Genomic DNA, 14909 nt, shown 5'->3' on the forward strand with positions numbered 1-14909 from the left:
TTCTTAAAAATATTATGTATATATATATATANTATATATATATATAAACGTAAGAATAGAGCAATTTAATGATCTCAAATTTCTTAGTTAATATTTCGGGAAAAATAAATACTTCAATTGCATATTTCTTAAGGGACTATAAAAGGCAACAATATTTGAATTGATATGACATGGCTTCCTATGCTACCTTCTGTGATTTGCAATTTTTTAGTCGACTCGAGGGCTTGACATTTCCGATTGAGCAGCTGCAGTAGGGACTACTTTTCCAAGGTGTAAGCATATCCTTCCGCCGAGGAGCTCTGTTCAGAGGTCAACTTCCTGTGCATGGTTTCGCTTCCTGCTGACGCGGTATTTATTTGTTATGTTTTGTGGTTTGTTTTTCTACCGTCATGAGCGAACCAAGTGACGATAATGATGAAGCCGTTTGGCTAAATTTCATGTCATTAGACTTCAAAATATAAGTTTTTGTTCGAATTGTGTTGATGTGGCTGGAAATCCAATCTTGAAAATGGATTTTGCCTGGCGTAAACATGGGCGAAGGTAGCCCTGAAGAGTAAGTACAGTTTTCGTAGCGATTTATTTACTAACAATCTAGGTGTACGTCCATTGATATAATAGGCCTAGCTTTCAGAGCATTTTTTATTTAAAAAATACATATAGGTGTATTTTTGTAAGTATGTGAGTTTTAGCTTTCTTTTTTTAATATTCCAATCTTAGATGTGCCCTTCCCAAGGAATGGCAGATTTTAGTTAAGTTCGACTGTGAAGGTACGATTTACTACTCTATCTGACAGTTAGCGAGTAAAAATAGAAATAATTTTATGAATGAAGTGTTGTATGGCGGATACGCACAGGATGTGATAATTTTTCATTGATGTAATTATTTCTTCTCTGAATATGTTTATTCATGACATTTTTGTATTATTATTGAAAGAATATTTAATAGTTTTGTTTTAAATCTGCTTTGTGTGGGTGAAACGAAAAGATGTAGATAATTTTTTTTTTGTTTAAATTTATAATTCCTATTTTATTCATGTTTTTAAAAATATTATGTTCCGTATAAATAAAATAATGATTTCGTTCTCATTTTGTTATGCTTTGTTTATTTACTATCATATCATATTTCAAGAAAAAAAACTTTTAATGTTTTAATATCTATTTAGGTAATCAAGGCATAAAGTTAGATAGGAATTCTTTTGATGGATCTAAAAGTACCGTAAATTGTTTGATTAATAAATGGCATAATTATTTATAATAAATTATTTTTAAAAGTTCATAAGAAGATTTTTATGCAGTATTTACAAACTATTGATATTTTAGGTATCAAATATTAACTTCTGATTTCCTAAAGGCGAGTATCTTTGTGTTAAATGTTTTTTAATGCTAATTCAGAATAAATTAATATCAATAATCTAAAAATTGACTATATATTGATCTACATATATATTGCTATAATTAAAATTATTATGTTTACTTTTTGATATACACTATTAATGTTTTTGATGCTAGTTTAACATTAAGTGAAAAGTAAACTATAATAGTTGACTGCATCATGTTCTACTTTTCATTGCAATTAATATTATGATTTCTGTGGAATAAATTGATCCATATCAAGTTTTTATGCTAATTTAAACTAAAATCTACTGATACGGACATTTTTAAACCATGAACTATATAATTGCATAAAGATATACTGATTTTGGGAAAAAGGAGTTGATCTGCATTACTAATGTGTTATTTGTTTATATACAGCCTTAACTAAAGTCAAGTAACAGTAGCCAGTATCATGATTTACTTATTCATTCCATTGATAACAATATACTGATTATGACTAATTTAATCTAAATGCAAATTGAGTAATTTAAAAATTGAATCTATAAATGCTACCAATTTATTGCAATACTTGTTATTAAAAAATAATAATTTACCTAATATTTAAATTAAAATAAAGCAAATTAGGTTTTAGATACTACAGGCACTTTTCCATTTTGATACGGAAAAGCGCCTATGATTGGTAAATTTGCTTCGTAATAGTAAAGGATAAATTGATGGTAGGGTAAAATTGTTCTTCAAAAAATGAAATAGTTTAAGGTACATATAATTATGCATCCTCATACTACTTAACAATTAGTTACCTAATTAATCAATGTCGAAAAAGAAAAATATAAGTAATGCGAACAAATTAATTAAAAAGTGTGTAAGTTTATCTCGAATTCTCCTACTTTTCTAATGGTGAATTCTGTTATTTCAAATGAGCAAAAAAAGAAAATTTCTTATTTTCTCCTGGATTTTGTATGGATTGATTTGTGTTAACTCCTGGTATTGTTTAATCACGTGTGCCAAAAATGCCTTTGTATATTATTTGGAATGCTGAAAAATAATCAAGTTTAACCTTCAAAGCAGTTTTAAGGAATTTTTTTTTCTTTGTCAAATCTGTAAGTGTAACTGGTCCTGGCAAAAACCTGTTTTTGCCAGGACGGTTTTTACCATGGTTTTCTCCTCCTGCGGCAAAATCTTGCCAACCCTGATAATGATATTAGTCATAATTGGTGTGTCGTATGATAATCTAGGTTATCCTCTTGATGATTGATTTTATTGATTATTTTCTATTTATTCAATCACAAGGTAATGTGCTTCATTTTGTTTCAGTGGGAACTTTCTGGTTCGTGTCCGGGCTCAGGTCATGACCAGAGATGACTCCACAGGAGGCTGGGTACCCATGGGCGGAGGTGGGCTGAGTAATGTATCAGTAAGGAAACGTCTCATCTCAGAGGAAGATCAGAAACCGGAATATATCATCTGTGGAAAAAGAATATCAGATCAAACGGTGAGATAATAAGATTTTTTTCCCCTAAAAAGTTTTTTGTTGACAGTTTCCTAATATAATTGTGATAAAAATGATATTTTTTTTAAAATATCACTTAATCTATTCTTCCACAAAGTTCTTCATTTGTATTGTTATTTTTAATCTATTGTATGAGTCATAAAAATAACTTTTTCTACCTTTTACTTTTTTTTTAAACATTAGTATTGTTTTTTATGAATTTTGTTTTGATGTCTTAATATTTGTTTCTTGTTATCCAGTTTTAGGTAATTATATCTATTATATACTTTATACACCTTCTTCTTCTTCCTTATCCCCAAAATTAGCAGGGTTAAACAATGTCCATGAAATTCATGACCCGGAGGAAGTCAGCCACCTAAAGTGGGTTATATAGAATGTCCCTTTTGTCCAGTCCAGGATATGTTGGGGAGAAGCCTGGTAAGAGCCATCTGGTCCTTGCGGTTGCACCGAATGTTGAGTGCACCTCCTGGACTGGTGCTCTGGTACCAGTGATGTTTGGGGGGTACGAGCCAGAAAACATTGTCTTCTTTTTCGATGCCAGTTCCATGAAGGTGAGTGAATTTGGACTCATCAAAGTTTCTTTTGTCCCCTCCTTAGCCAGAGTGTCGGCGATATCATTGCCCAGAACTCCAACGTGAGAAGGGATCCATTGGAGGTGGACTTCACGCAATCGTGAGAGGATTTTAAGTTTGTGCGGTATTGAGGCTCCTGTTTTGTCTCTCGCCTTCCTCCAATGCGATAAGTACTGTATTGAGACTGTCAGTTTTAAAAACCTTGAACCAAAATTAAGTACCTTTAAGGGCTNCACGCAATCGTGAGAGGATTTTAAGTTTGTGCAGTATTGAGACTCCTGTTTTGACTCTCGCCTTCCTCCAATGCGATAAGTACTGTATGGAACTGAGACTGTCCGATAGTATCCAGATATTATTGTGATCCTGTAGTGTTAGAAGAGAATCCAGGGCAGTATCAATAGCAATGAGTTCACTTCTAAAAACTGAGCAGTGATCAGGATTCATTTTGGTGATGTTGAGGGAGTAATTAATTGATTTATACACTTAAATCCGCTTAATGATCAGATTTTTTATTAGGAAGCTTTGTTGTATAGTTGTCTTAATTTAAAACTAGATTCTTTCATTTCTATTTAAAGTTAATGAATGCCTTTAAGTGTCTGAGTCAAGAATTTGATGCTAAGATCCTATTTTTAAAATTTTGTGAAAAACAATATTTAATTTTGGGAAAATCAATTTTATTAAAAATTAAGATCATATTTCTGTGAAAAACTTAATTTTACAAAAAAAAAATATGATTGTATAAGTAATATGAATAAGCACTTTTAAAATTGAAAAATATTACAGACCAGAAAAAAGAGAGATACAAACACTACTCTACTTAACAGCTTCAGCAGTGTTGTCCCTGAGTGTTTTTAGAAGGGTGGCCCACCCCACCTGTCCTTTGATCCCTATTAATGCATCCCCTTTGCCCTTTTGATAAAAATAAACCTTCATCCCTTAAAAACACTGCCTTTATATTCATATTCCATTTAAAAATTAATAAATAGATAATTCACTGTTTAAATAATGCACAATGGTAAAATTATCTGTGTTTATTGATTTAAATCTGAGTACTAATATTACTTTGTTAGGATTGTTCTCAACTGTTTAAATTTTTGAGTTCCTTTCTTTTTTTTTCCAAGGTAGTGGGTATATTAATATATCTTTTAAGCAGGGTTGGGGTTTTGGACGTCCTTAACTGGTTTTGGACAGGACACCTGGGTTTTACTGTCTTAAACTGGGTAAAACTGTCCTAAACTGGATAAAACTGTCCAAAACCTTGAACTTAGGTAAAAGGTAAAAATTCTATAGGTGTAATCATTTTACACATAATAATTACATGTATCAATAAATATTTGATATTTTTTGTACAATTTACTTTAACTTATCAAAAGAAAATAATATAATATAATAGGCAAAGGTTTATAATTTTTGAAACTCCATAATTCATTGAACAACAAAAGTGAATACCTAATCCTTTAAATATNTATGGAAAAGAAGGCAATTAATAATTTCTGCTCATGAAAAAAATTTAGATGGCAGAATAAGTTGAGAAAAGCAGATCACAAGGATGTTGAAGAAGCATTACTGAAGTGGTTCACCATTCGAAGAAGCCGCAATTTTCCTGTATCTGAAAAAATGTGGATGAATTTGCTAAATGTTTTTATGAGACTACTTTCATGTGCTCGAATGGCTGGTTAGACAGCTTTAAAAAACGGAATAACAGAAATTCAGAAAAAATTATCTGATAGTTGGGAAGTGTTTCCATAACTGATGTTGAGGATTGCTCATCAGCTAAAGATTACAAATTTTTTTTGTATGCAAGACGAAGAGTAATGAAAAATAACACATTTTTTGCTACTATAGTCATCATTTATTTGAATAATGTGCAATAAAAGGAAGGAGTTTGGGAACCATTAGGTAAATTATCTGCGCAACGGATATAGTGAACCGAAATTTCGGTCCCTTGAAGGTTCACTATAGCGGGGTTTGACTGTATATCTTTTAAGTGATTTTTAAATAAATACTTTCTTTTTAAAGAATGTACCTTTAATTCAGTTTTTCATAATTTTCAGTTGTTTATCAATTTATATTTTTTACTTTTTTTTATTCATTTTTGAAGAAAAAAAAATTATGCTTGGAGAATTTTTTTTTATCATGCCTTTCATTATTTTTATTGACTGCAAATTGTTTTTTTGTTTTGATAATTTGTGAGAATTAATGTTTTTAATTTACACATAAAATAGTAAAAGATGGTATTTTCAAAATTGTTGAGGATCAAATTCAAATATCATGTAATGTAACACAATTTGATAAATTTTTACGGTGTGAAATTCTATATTAATCTTTTTGACTCAAGCTCTTTCAAACTTTAAAGTGCCCTTGAATTAAAATTTTGTTATTGCACTAATATAATAATTTGAGTTTTTTATATTTGACCTTTAATTGCTTTAAAAAAAAGTTTTTCCCTTTTATTTAAATGATGCATATTTTTATAATATATGAGACATAATAGCAAATTTGTAATTTTTGGGTTTCTATGTTGTTTTTTTTTAATGAACCAGGACCATGCTTTTCAGTAATTTCTGAGTCCTTGGGATCCAAGTTAAGTATGTCTCAGTGAAGACCCTGGTTTCAAGTATATGAAAATTTCCTTTTCATCTAAATACATTACAAACTAAGCGGGATTTTATAATTAAAAGGTCTAATTAATACGGAGTTATGTTAGTGTATTAGTATGTTATGTATGTTAGTGTAAGGAAAATTATATTTTTGATATGTATGTCTCTCCCTGCCTTTTTTTAAAACTTTTTCTCAGACAGCTGTAACTTAGAGTGTAGCTTTCAATGTAAGCTTGCCAAACTATTCTCTTTTTTTTATTTATTAATCTTTTCTTCCTTTGTATAAAGGAACATGGTAATTATCCATCAAGAATAAACTGAAGTAAAAATGGAATTCTTTTACAGGTTGTTCTTAGTTGTAGCATTAGGAGAGACTTCATTTATAATAAAGTGATGCCCACTTTTCATCATTGGAGGACAGGAGAGAAGAAATTTGGTCTTACCTTCCAGACAGCTGCAGATGCCAGGGCCTTTGATAAGGGAGTCAGGACTGCAGTTGAAGATCTCTTGGAAGGTATTATACTGTATATTTTATCATTAAAGACTTGTCTTACATTTACTGACTACAGAAAGGCTCCAATATGTTAGCAGACAATGTGTTTCCTGATGACACATTGTCCCCTGATGACGCTTTTTTTTTTTCTAACATACAAAATCTTTAAAATTTTATTTTGCTTATTTTTGGTTTCTAACTTTTTGTTTAAATAAGATAAATTTAGTTTTAGCTGCTCTTAACGCTTTTCCATTTTGACTTATTATTTTAAAGTTTTGTCCTAAATTTTTAATCTTGAAATTTGTTTAAATCAATTTCATACTTTCAGGGATCTGTTTAGAAGAAATTTGACTCCGTTAACGGACCCTTCACGAAATATCTTTTCATAAAAATGAACCCTTCACAAAATATTTTAACTTAAAAACGGACCCTTCACAAAATGATTTTTCATTTAATCGGACCCTTCACAAAGTTGTTTATCTTCATTATTGTTTTGTTATTCGAATAATCCCTGGGCAGAAAACAAGAAAGAAGGATGTAAACGAATTAAGTTTTGTCTTCGGCAAACGATTCTTCCATTATTTGTCCGAAATGAATATTCCGCGTTCAGCAGTGTAGGCTAAATACCAAATATTTGTATGTTGCATCTCGAATTTAGAAGCAGCAATTGCTGTTTATTTTTGAAAATTTAATTTTTTTTATTATAATTTTACAGTACAGAGCATAATCTTGTATCTATTTACAATTTAAAAACTCCTTGAAAAAGTTTTTTGCAATAACCGGGCCCTATTTGCACAAATTCATAAAAGCGGACCCTGGTTGAAAGAATGTGAGTAATTTTTTTCACAAAAACCGGACCTTTCACAAAATGTCTGAACAGACCCCTGACTTTGATTGGATTTACAACAGTAACCTTACATACCATATTTTTTATGGATTACTATTTCGTATGCTATTTTGAGATAGGAAAACAATGTTGATTATTATAACTTGTTACATATTGCTTTATGCAAGTTGTGTTTTTCCACATTGCTTGGTGTCTCAGAAATGGCTTTAGATTCCATGTTTTTTAGGTAGCTATTTAACATTGAAAAGAGTTTTGAATACTACTAAAAGATAGTTACACTTTTTTATTATTATGACTTTTGTTAAATGTTAACTTAATGTTTTTGATAAGTTATATTTAATGTTCTGGTGCATTGTTACATTGTGTCTCAAAAAGTGCCTTAAAAGTAAAATTTGATACTCTCTTTTCTATGTATTTAGTAATGATATTTTTGTACTGATTGTTGAGTTATCCAAATAAGTTTAATACAATTATCAAACATTGTTATAATTTTTGTTTGCATACTTATTTAGTATGCATATCAAGAAAGATTCTAGTGAAACTTAAATATGTTTTTCAGACAGTAGTGATAATATTACAATAGAAAAATTTATTTATTTTATTGTTTGAAAGAATTACCAAAGTTTTCAATTTTCACTTATTATTACTCGGTGATTCTGCTATACTTTGTATAAAACAGGTTCTTAGGACCCAGGATATTCAAATTCTGGGTTTTATTTATTTATTTTTTCACTAAAAGTAAGTCACTACTGAAAATAGATACTGACAACAGTCTGTTCTAAAATAATAAGTGTTTTAAAATTGTCCTTACATATTCTGTTTCTTGCATTAGTATTTTTCTTTTCTGTTCAGATTTTTTCTATTAGTAAAATTTATTATTTATGTATTCATTTATTTTCATAGTTTAATTTTGTTTACTTAAATCTGTTAGTATCCCTTTTTTTTTTTTAAGCTGGACGATCAGGCGTTCCCTACAATTAATTTTAGAGTACAAGATGTACCATTGAGAAGAACTGCTGTTACTATTTGTTATAGTTCCTATTCAAAGCTCTCTATAATTAACAAATTATTCTGTTCTTTTTATCTTTTTCCGCATATTTTATTTAATTCTGCAGTTTTATCCTTAAAATAATATATAGATTTTCTAAAATTATAGATATAAATTATAATACGAATCAGATAACAAAATATTAACCAGATATTGAACATTAATTTTCATATTGCTGTATATTTTATTTTTACTATTTTTAAATCTATTTTACTTCAAAAAATTAAAAATTTCAAAATACTGTAAATAATTATGTATACAAACAACCTACAAAATATGTAAAAATCAAAAATAATATTAAATACGAATTAAAACTATGAAAATGAGTTATTTATTATATATTAATTTTTACTATGTATGAAGGTAAATGTAAAAATTAGATGATTATTTCATTGGAGTTGATTGTGCTTTTGCATTTCTTATATTAAAATGTAGTAGAAGACTAGTTACATAAATTATTTATTCAAGTTTTACAACAGTGAAAACATTTTCAGAAACACTTTAAACAGAACCAATTTTTCGTGCATTATTGCATGCATACTAAAATATTTGCTTGTGAATGCCATTTCTCTTACTGAATGTGAAAAAGTATGGAGTTAAAAAAAATTCTCTTAAATGGTTGCTTATTTATACCCTTCATTTGATTCTATTTAACATATAATTTATTATAAGAATAACTACAAGAATAGTAGTAATTATAATAAATTCTTGTTGCTATTCTACTACAATAAATTCCTGTTGAAAAACTGTGACAATCAAGACATTTTCAGAGACACTTTAAACGGAACCAATTTTTCTTGCTTATTGTTTACAGGTTCAAATATTTACAAGTGAATGCCATTTCTTTGACTTTAGAAATGTGAAAAATTAAGGAGAAAAAAAATTTGTTAGTAGATGGTTGGTTATTTATTTCCTTCATATGGCTCTGTTTAACATAACATTTATTATAAAAATAACTGCAAGAATAGCGGTAATTGCAGTAAATTCTTATTGCTATTCTTCCTGAAATATTACTTGCTACTCTTTTATGCAAATAGAAAACTATTGGGAGATTTAGATTTTAAGTCAATTTTTGTAGTTATCGATACAAAAGTTTTGCTCTTATAGTTTTTCATTCAGATATCAATTCATTTGAAGTGTTTTCCTTATTGTTTCAAACATCTTCATTCTCTTGAATTGAGTTTGAGTATTTATTTTTTTATTTTTATGCATTCATTAGAAGCATCTTTATGTTCTCATTAAACATATTTGTATTCTTTTATATTTTGTACTCCAATATTATTAAATAAAGAATAATTTTTTAATGTGTTTAATGCTTTTAAACAAAGCATTAAATGGGATATTTCTTGTAAAGAAAAAGATAACTGAAGGGTTCCATCAAAACTGTATTAAAAAGTTAATTACAAACAACCACACTTTTATAAATACCTTAGCTAAGTGTTTTGGTATACAAAACACATATTTTCGACCAGCTGTTTCTAAGAGCCACATATCTCCTTACTGTAATGCTTATGAATATTTTTTAATTGGGTTAAAATTTTTGTAGTTATGTTAAATGCTTAGAAAATTTTATTTTAATATTTTAAGAGCTCATTTGATTATATGTTAGACCTTCATAATGTACCCTAACTAAGTAAATTTTTTTAATTTTTTCAGCACCCGAATCAGGACTAGATTTTTCAAAATTCGTACAATGATCGATAATTGATAATTTTGCTTTCAATTTAATGATTGAAACTGTTCAAAGTTCAAGTTAATCAAGTTTTGTTGCGTAGTTTCCTATGATAAATAAAGGATTATGAAAAAAATGTTATAACTTAAGAATAAGTAATTTTCAAAATTGTCTTTTTTCTTTTCTTTTTTTTTATCTCAATTGTTGTTATTAATTATCAATCATTATTTGTTTGAATGCTTTTGATACATAATATCTATCTTATTCTTGCATTAAATACTGATTTTTAAATTGAATATAAACCATATTTTTAAAAATTCTATCCTGGCAAAATCGGGTACATCATATCAAATGGTGAAAAATATTCATTAAATACTAACACTTTATTATACAATTTTTAATTACTTTTTTTTTCAGGTGTAGGTTATGGTCACAATTCTCATGGTGGAGATGATCTTGGAGATGATGAAGTTTTCATGGTTTGTATATAATTTTTTCATTTAATATATATATATATTGAATTATAGAAAAATAAAGTTAATATATGTGACCATACGCTTTTTTAAAAAATTTTAGGATTTGTTAGTTCTTTTAGTGCCATCTGCTGCTAAAAAAAAACTCTGACAAAACTGTTTTAAGCTCATTGTTGTAAAAATTATTCAATTGTTAAATTAAATTGTCTCTGTTGAATTTAAAAAAACAAAAAGTTTTAATTGTTGAAAAGTTCCATAATAGTAAATAATACATTCATAGTTTCTTTTTTTTTTTTTCTTTATACATGTATGATATATTTTGATAACAATTGCTATTTCTTTAGCAATTATCTATATTAGGTTATAAGTACTTATATGTTTGCTTGTTTTTTGACTTTCTATTTAATATTTACTGCAAGATATAAATTATTTCATGACAAATTACTATTTTATAGTTATTGTTCAGTATTAATTGCCCTAATATAATGTGACCAAAAAATAAAATATGTTGTTTATAAGATTTTTTTAAATAAAGTTTTTTATAGTCCTTATGAAAAATTAGGTATGGTAGTTCATCCATTAACCGTGTGAAATAATTATGTTATTGGCAGAAACATAGTTGCTAATATCTTTATTGGTATTGTTACAAACTGAAAGAATAATTTTTTTTATTATATAAGATTCTTCTATAAGATAACTTTTTTAAATAAAATCCAGGAGGAGTTAAAAGAAAATTATTGTTGGGAAAAAATAATGTACGCAACCTAAAATTTATGATGATTTATATAGAAAATTGGTCTGCTCATAGTTTCTGAGTGAATGATATAAATCCTGTAAAAAGAAAAAAGACTCGTTTTGAAATAGAATGGATGAATAAAATTCAAAAAGATTTTGGATCTATAGGAGCATTGTCACCCATAAAATTGCATGGAAATCTCTCCAAAAGAAAGTTTTAATCCACTCTTGGCTATCATGCTGTTGATGATGATGGCTAGCTAACATTCTATCATTTTTTTAATCTGTATCTACTTCTCTGTTTGCTCAGATTTACGTCTTTCATATGAAGAGTCCTGTGTAATTTTATTTTTCTTTAAAAAATCTATTCTCGCTGAAAGGAAAAAAGTTATGAATTATTTGTGAGCAGTAATAAAAATATGTATGTATAATCCCGATAGATCTAAATTTTAATTTTTAAAGGCAAACAAGTGTAGAAAAACTGTGGGACTCTTCTTCAAAATCTCTAAACTTGTTTTGAATAAAAAACTGAATTGAGAAAAAAAAGCAGTAAGGATTTTTTTTTTCTGTATCATTGTATAAATTCAACTTAAGTTTAAACATTAACTTTTTATGTATAATTTTTAATGACCTTATATTTGCACATTTCGCTTTATTATCTTATATCTTTGCTTTACTAATAATATCTGTCTAAACTAAATATTTACAATAATCTCTGCCTCAATAAGTTGAGGTCACAGATAAATTTGAATTCATGAAGATAGTGCTGCAGATTCAGTCTGTTAGTTCTATTAATGGGAGCAAGTTTCTGGATAACTTTGGGAGAGCCTTCTGGCATCTTGTCTTCCGAAAAATCTCCCTAGAGCTATCGGTGTTTCATCTTTCCGATTGTTGACTGTTCCGATTACTTACAGGCGCACTTGCACCGTGTTGGTCTTACTGGCTCTCCTAACTGTACTCTATGTACAAATAGGACCCATATGAATGGCGAGCATCTATGGAACTGCTCTGCCCTCTAGTAGGCCCGTAATTCGTCTAGTTTCAAGACGCTCTCCTCCCCTGGAGATATTTCTTTGTTATATTGGACTGCAAGACTTCTCATGCTCGAGAAAGCAAATGATGGACGTAATTTAAAAAAAAAAAAGTTCTGTTAATGAGTATGTAATATCTTTCCACTGTTAAAGGTACTGTACGGAATCTTTTAAAAAAGAAAAAATTTATTTTTCTAATTTTATTTTTAATCTTAAATTTGAATTTTGTTTTCAGACTCTAGATCTACCTGTGGAATCTCGCTCTTCATCGGGCTCTAGTAGTGGAAGTGCTAATGGCGTGAACACATTTCGGCCGACTTCTGCAACGTCCAGCATCCCGGGTGATACATTTTCAGTCAACTCATCACCTTATTCTCATCCCCATTCTACTCAACAGCAGCAGCAACAACAGCATCTTTATCGATTACAGTTCATGAAGCCCTCGCGCACAATGCCGGGCGTCAGCAGTAATGGTGGCAGCACTAGTGGCTTGACTTCATCTATAAGTATTGCAGCTGGAGAGTTACAGAAAGTTCAAGGTGAAGAAATTTGGGTTAAAGAAAAAGCAGGCAAAGAGCCTCCTCCTAATAATCAGGAGAAAATTGAACTCTTACCATACTCTTACGTTAGCTTCGCTAAAGAGAGGCCCGAGCAACGTGCTGAACACGATTACTGTTACCCTGCGATAGAGACATTAAAGAGCGGGAGACAGGATTACCCTGAGAACTTAAAAAAGCAAGTGGCAACTGTTAGCTCTGAACCGCCACTACTTCCAAGCAAAAAGAAAGGAAAAGACTCGAGGTCGCAACCTTCGCCGAGTCAGTCGAGGTGTCGCTTGTGCCTCGACACTTACGGCGAAGAAGACAACCGGCCTGGCAGCTGTCGATATGGTCGCGATAGAACGTTATCGTGCATTAACCATGCGACTTGCCTCTCCTGTGCCCAGTGCATGCTCTATCATTGCATGTCAGATGCAGAAGGGGACTTCCATCACCATCCTTGTTCATGTGATTCTTCCGATGATCACTGCCGCAGGCGTTGGACTGGTCTTGCCTTGCTTTCTATATTTGTTCCCTGCCTCTGGTGCTACCTGCCTCTTCGTGCCTGTCACCGCTGTGGAGTCAGTTGTGGTTACTGTGGAGGTCAACATGAACCTGAATATGAATAGTTCTTTCTTTATTTTTATTATTTTTTTGGATACATATCCCTAATGGGTGTGTCCTGACTGAATCCTATTTGGGGTCATACACTGCCTGCATTCTTCTCTCGTGAGATTTGTTGTATCTCTCTATCTCTCTCTCTTTGTCAAAATACGCATTTTTGATCTCTCGGTTGGCCAATGATGGTCCCCGACCCCATACTGAGCACCCACCAATGTAAAATAATTTTTGTTATAAAATATGTACAGATATTATACCCTTCCCGGATTTTTTATGTCTTATTTTACATTGTTTGTTCGTTTGTTTTTTAAAAGGAGAGGAATATTTTCTTCTCTGTACAGGATGGCAAGAAATAACTTCAGAAAAGAAACTTCAGAAATAATTTTTTTTTAATCTCCAACATAAAGTTGGTTCTCTTCCAAATTTTAAGGTTCATATTTTTTAATAACTTTTATAAATCTCAGAGTGAAATTAACAAAGGAGATTTAAAAAAACAGAATCTCAAAATAACAAACTGTAATTTTAAACTTTAAAAAAAAGAAAAATTATTTATAAATTTTGTTTTTATTATTTATTTATGACCTTTTCTAAATCTTCGCAAATTTAAATTTGCAGAATGGTTTTAATTTACAGCAGGGGGAAATCTATTGTTGCTAATTTATTGTTTTGATTTAATCATTTTCAAATTAGTTTATTTTATGTTTATAATTCATATGAATCATATTGCTATTTTTCATCCTCAATTTAATTATATTTCCTACTAAATATCTATTCGCAAGCATTTGTAAATATCCAAATAATTTCATCTCAACTTATATCATGGATATAAATTTCTTTACTTAACTGTTTTAAATTTCCAACTTAACTTTATAATCCTTGTCCTGGCCTTAAGTTGGTGCCAATGCTATAGCTAACTTATTATTCTCCATGGCATTCGATCAATAACTAGTGTAGAATTTGAAAAATTCTATAAAATTTTGTTCAAAATTATAATTTAAACATTTGTTATAGCAATTGATTTTCTTATTAATTAGTGAATTTTTTTTTAAATATCCTTATGAAAAATTATTCCCAACAGTTATTACCCAGTATTACAAGAAAACAATTTATATTCAACTTTACTATTGTTCATTTCCAATTTAATAATATTATGGTTTATGGTAATTATTTATTTATGAGTTTTTAAATATCCTAGTGAATTAACCACCCAGTGATAATCACAATTTGTAAATAATAAATACAAAGTATGTTAATTATTTATAGAACAGATTTGTTGCAGATCTGCACTTGAGTTTCAGTGATTTTTTTCTCACCAAACACTTTTGGCTCAGTTTTATTGGCGCCACTTTTGTCTCATGGTGAAAAAGAGATTAAATATTACAACCCTATTAAATTTAAGGTTCACTTGTGTTACAGTGATTTTTTAACATAAAA

General features: G+C 29.4%; 1 protein-coding gene across 1 annotated transcript; it reads left to right on the forward strand.

Moving 5' to 3' along the window:
- The first annotated feature begins 247 nt into the window (after positions 1 to 247).
- Positions 248 to 14020, forward strand: LOC107456982 (sprouty-related, EVH1 domain-containing protein 2). The gene is made up of 5 exons (XM_043052599.2): positions 248 to 553; positions 2649 to 2826; positions 6362 to 6530; positions 10494 to 10555; positions 12551 to 14020. The coding sequence occupies exons 1-5, from the start codon at positions 531 to 533 to the stop codon at positions 13481 to 13483; spliced, it is 1365 nt and encodes a 454-aa protein (XP_042908533.1). The 5' UTR covers positions 248 to 530; the 3' UTR covers positions 13484 to 14020.
- The last annotated feature ends 889 nt before the right edge of the window (positions 14021 to 14909 follow it).

This window comes from Parasteatoda tepidariorum, chromosome 8 (assembly GCF_043381705.1).
Source record: "Parasteatoda tepidariorum isolate YZ-2023 chromosome 8, CAS_Ptep_4.0, whole genome shotgun sequence".
In the NCBI taxonomy this organism is placed as follows: Eukaryota; Metazoa; Arthropoda; class Arachnida; order Araneae; family Theridiidae; genus Parasteatoda; species Parasteatoda tepidariorum.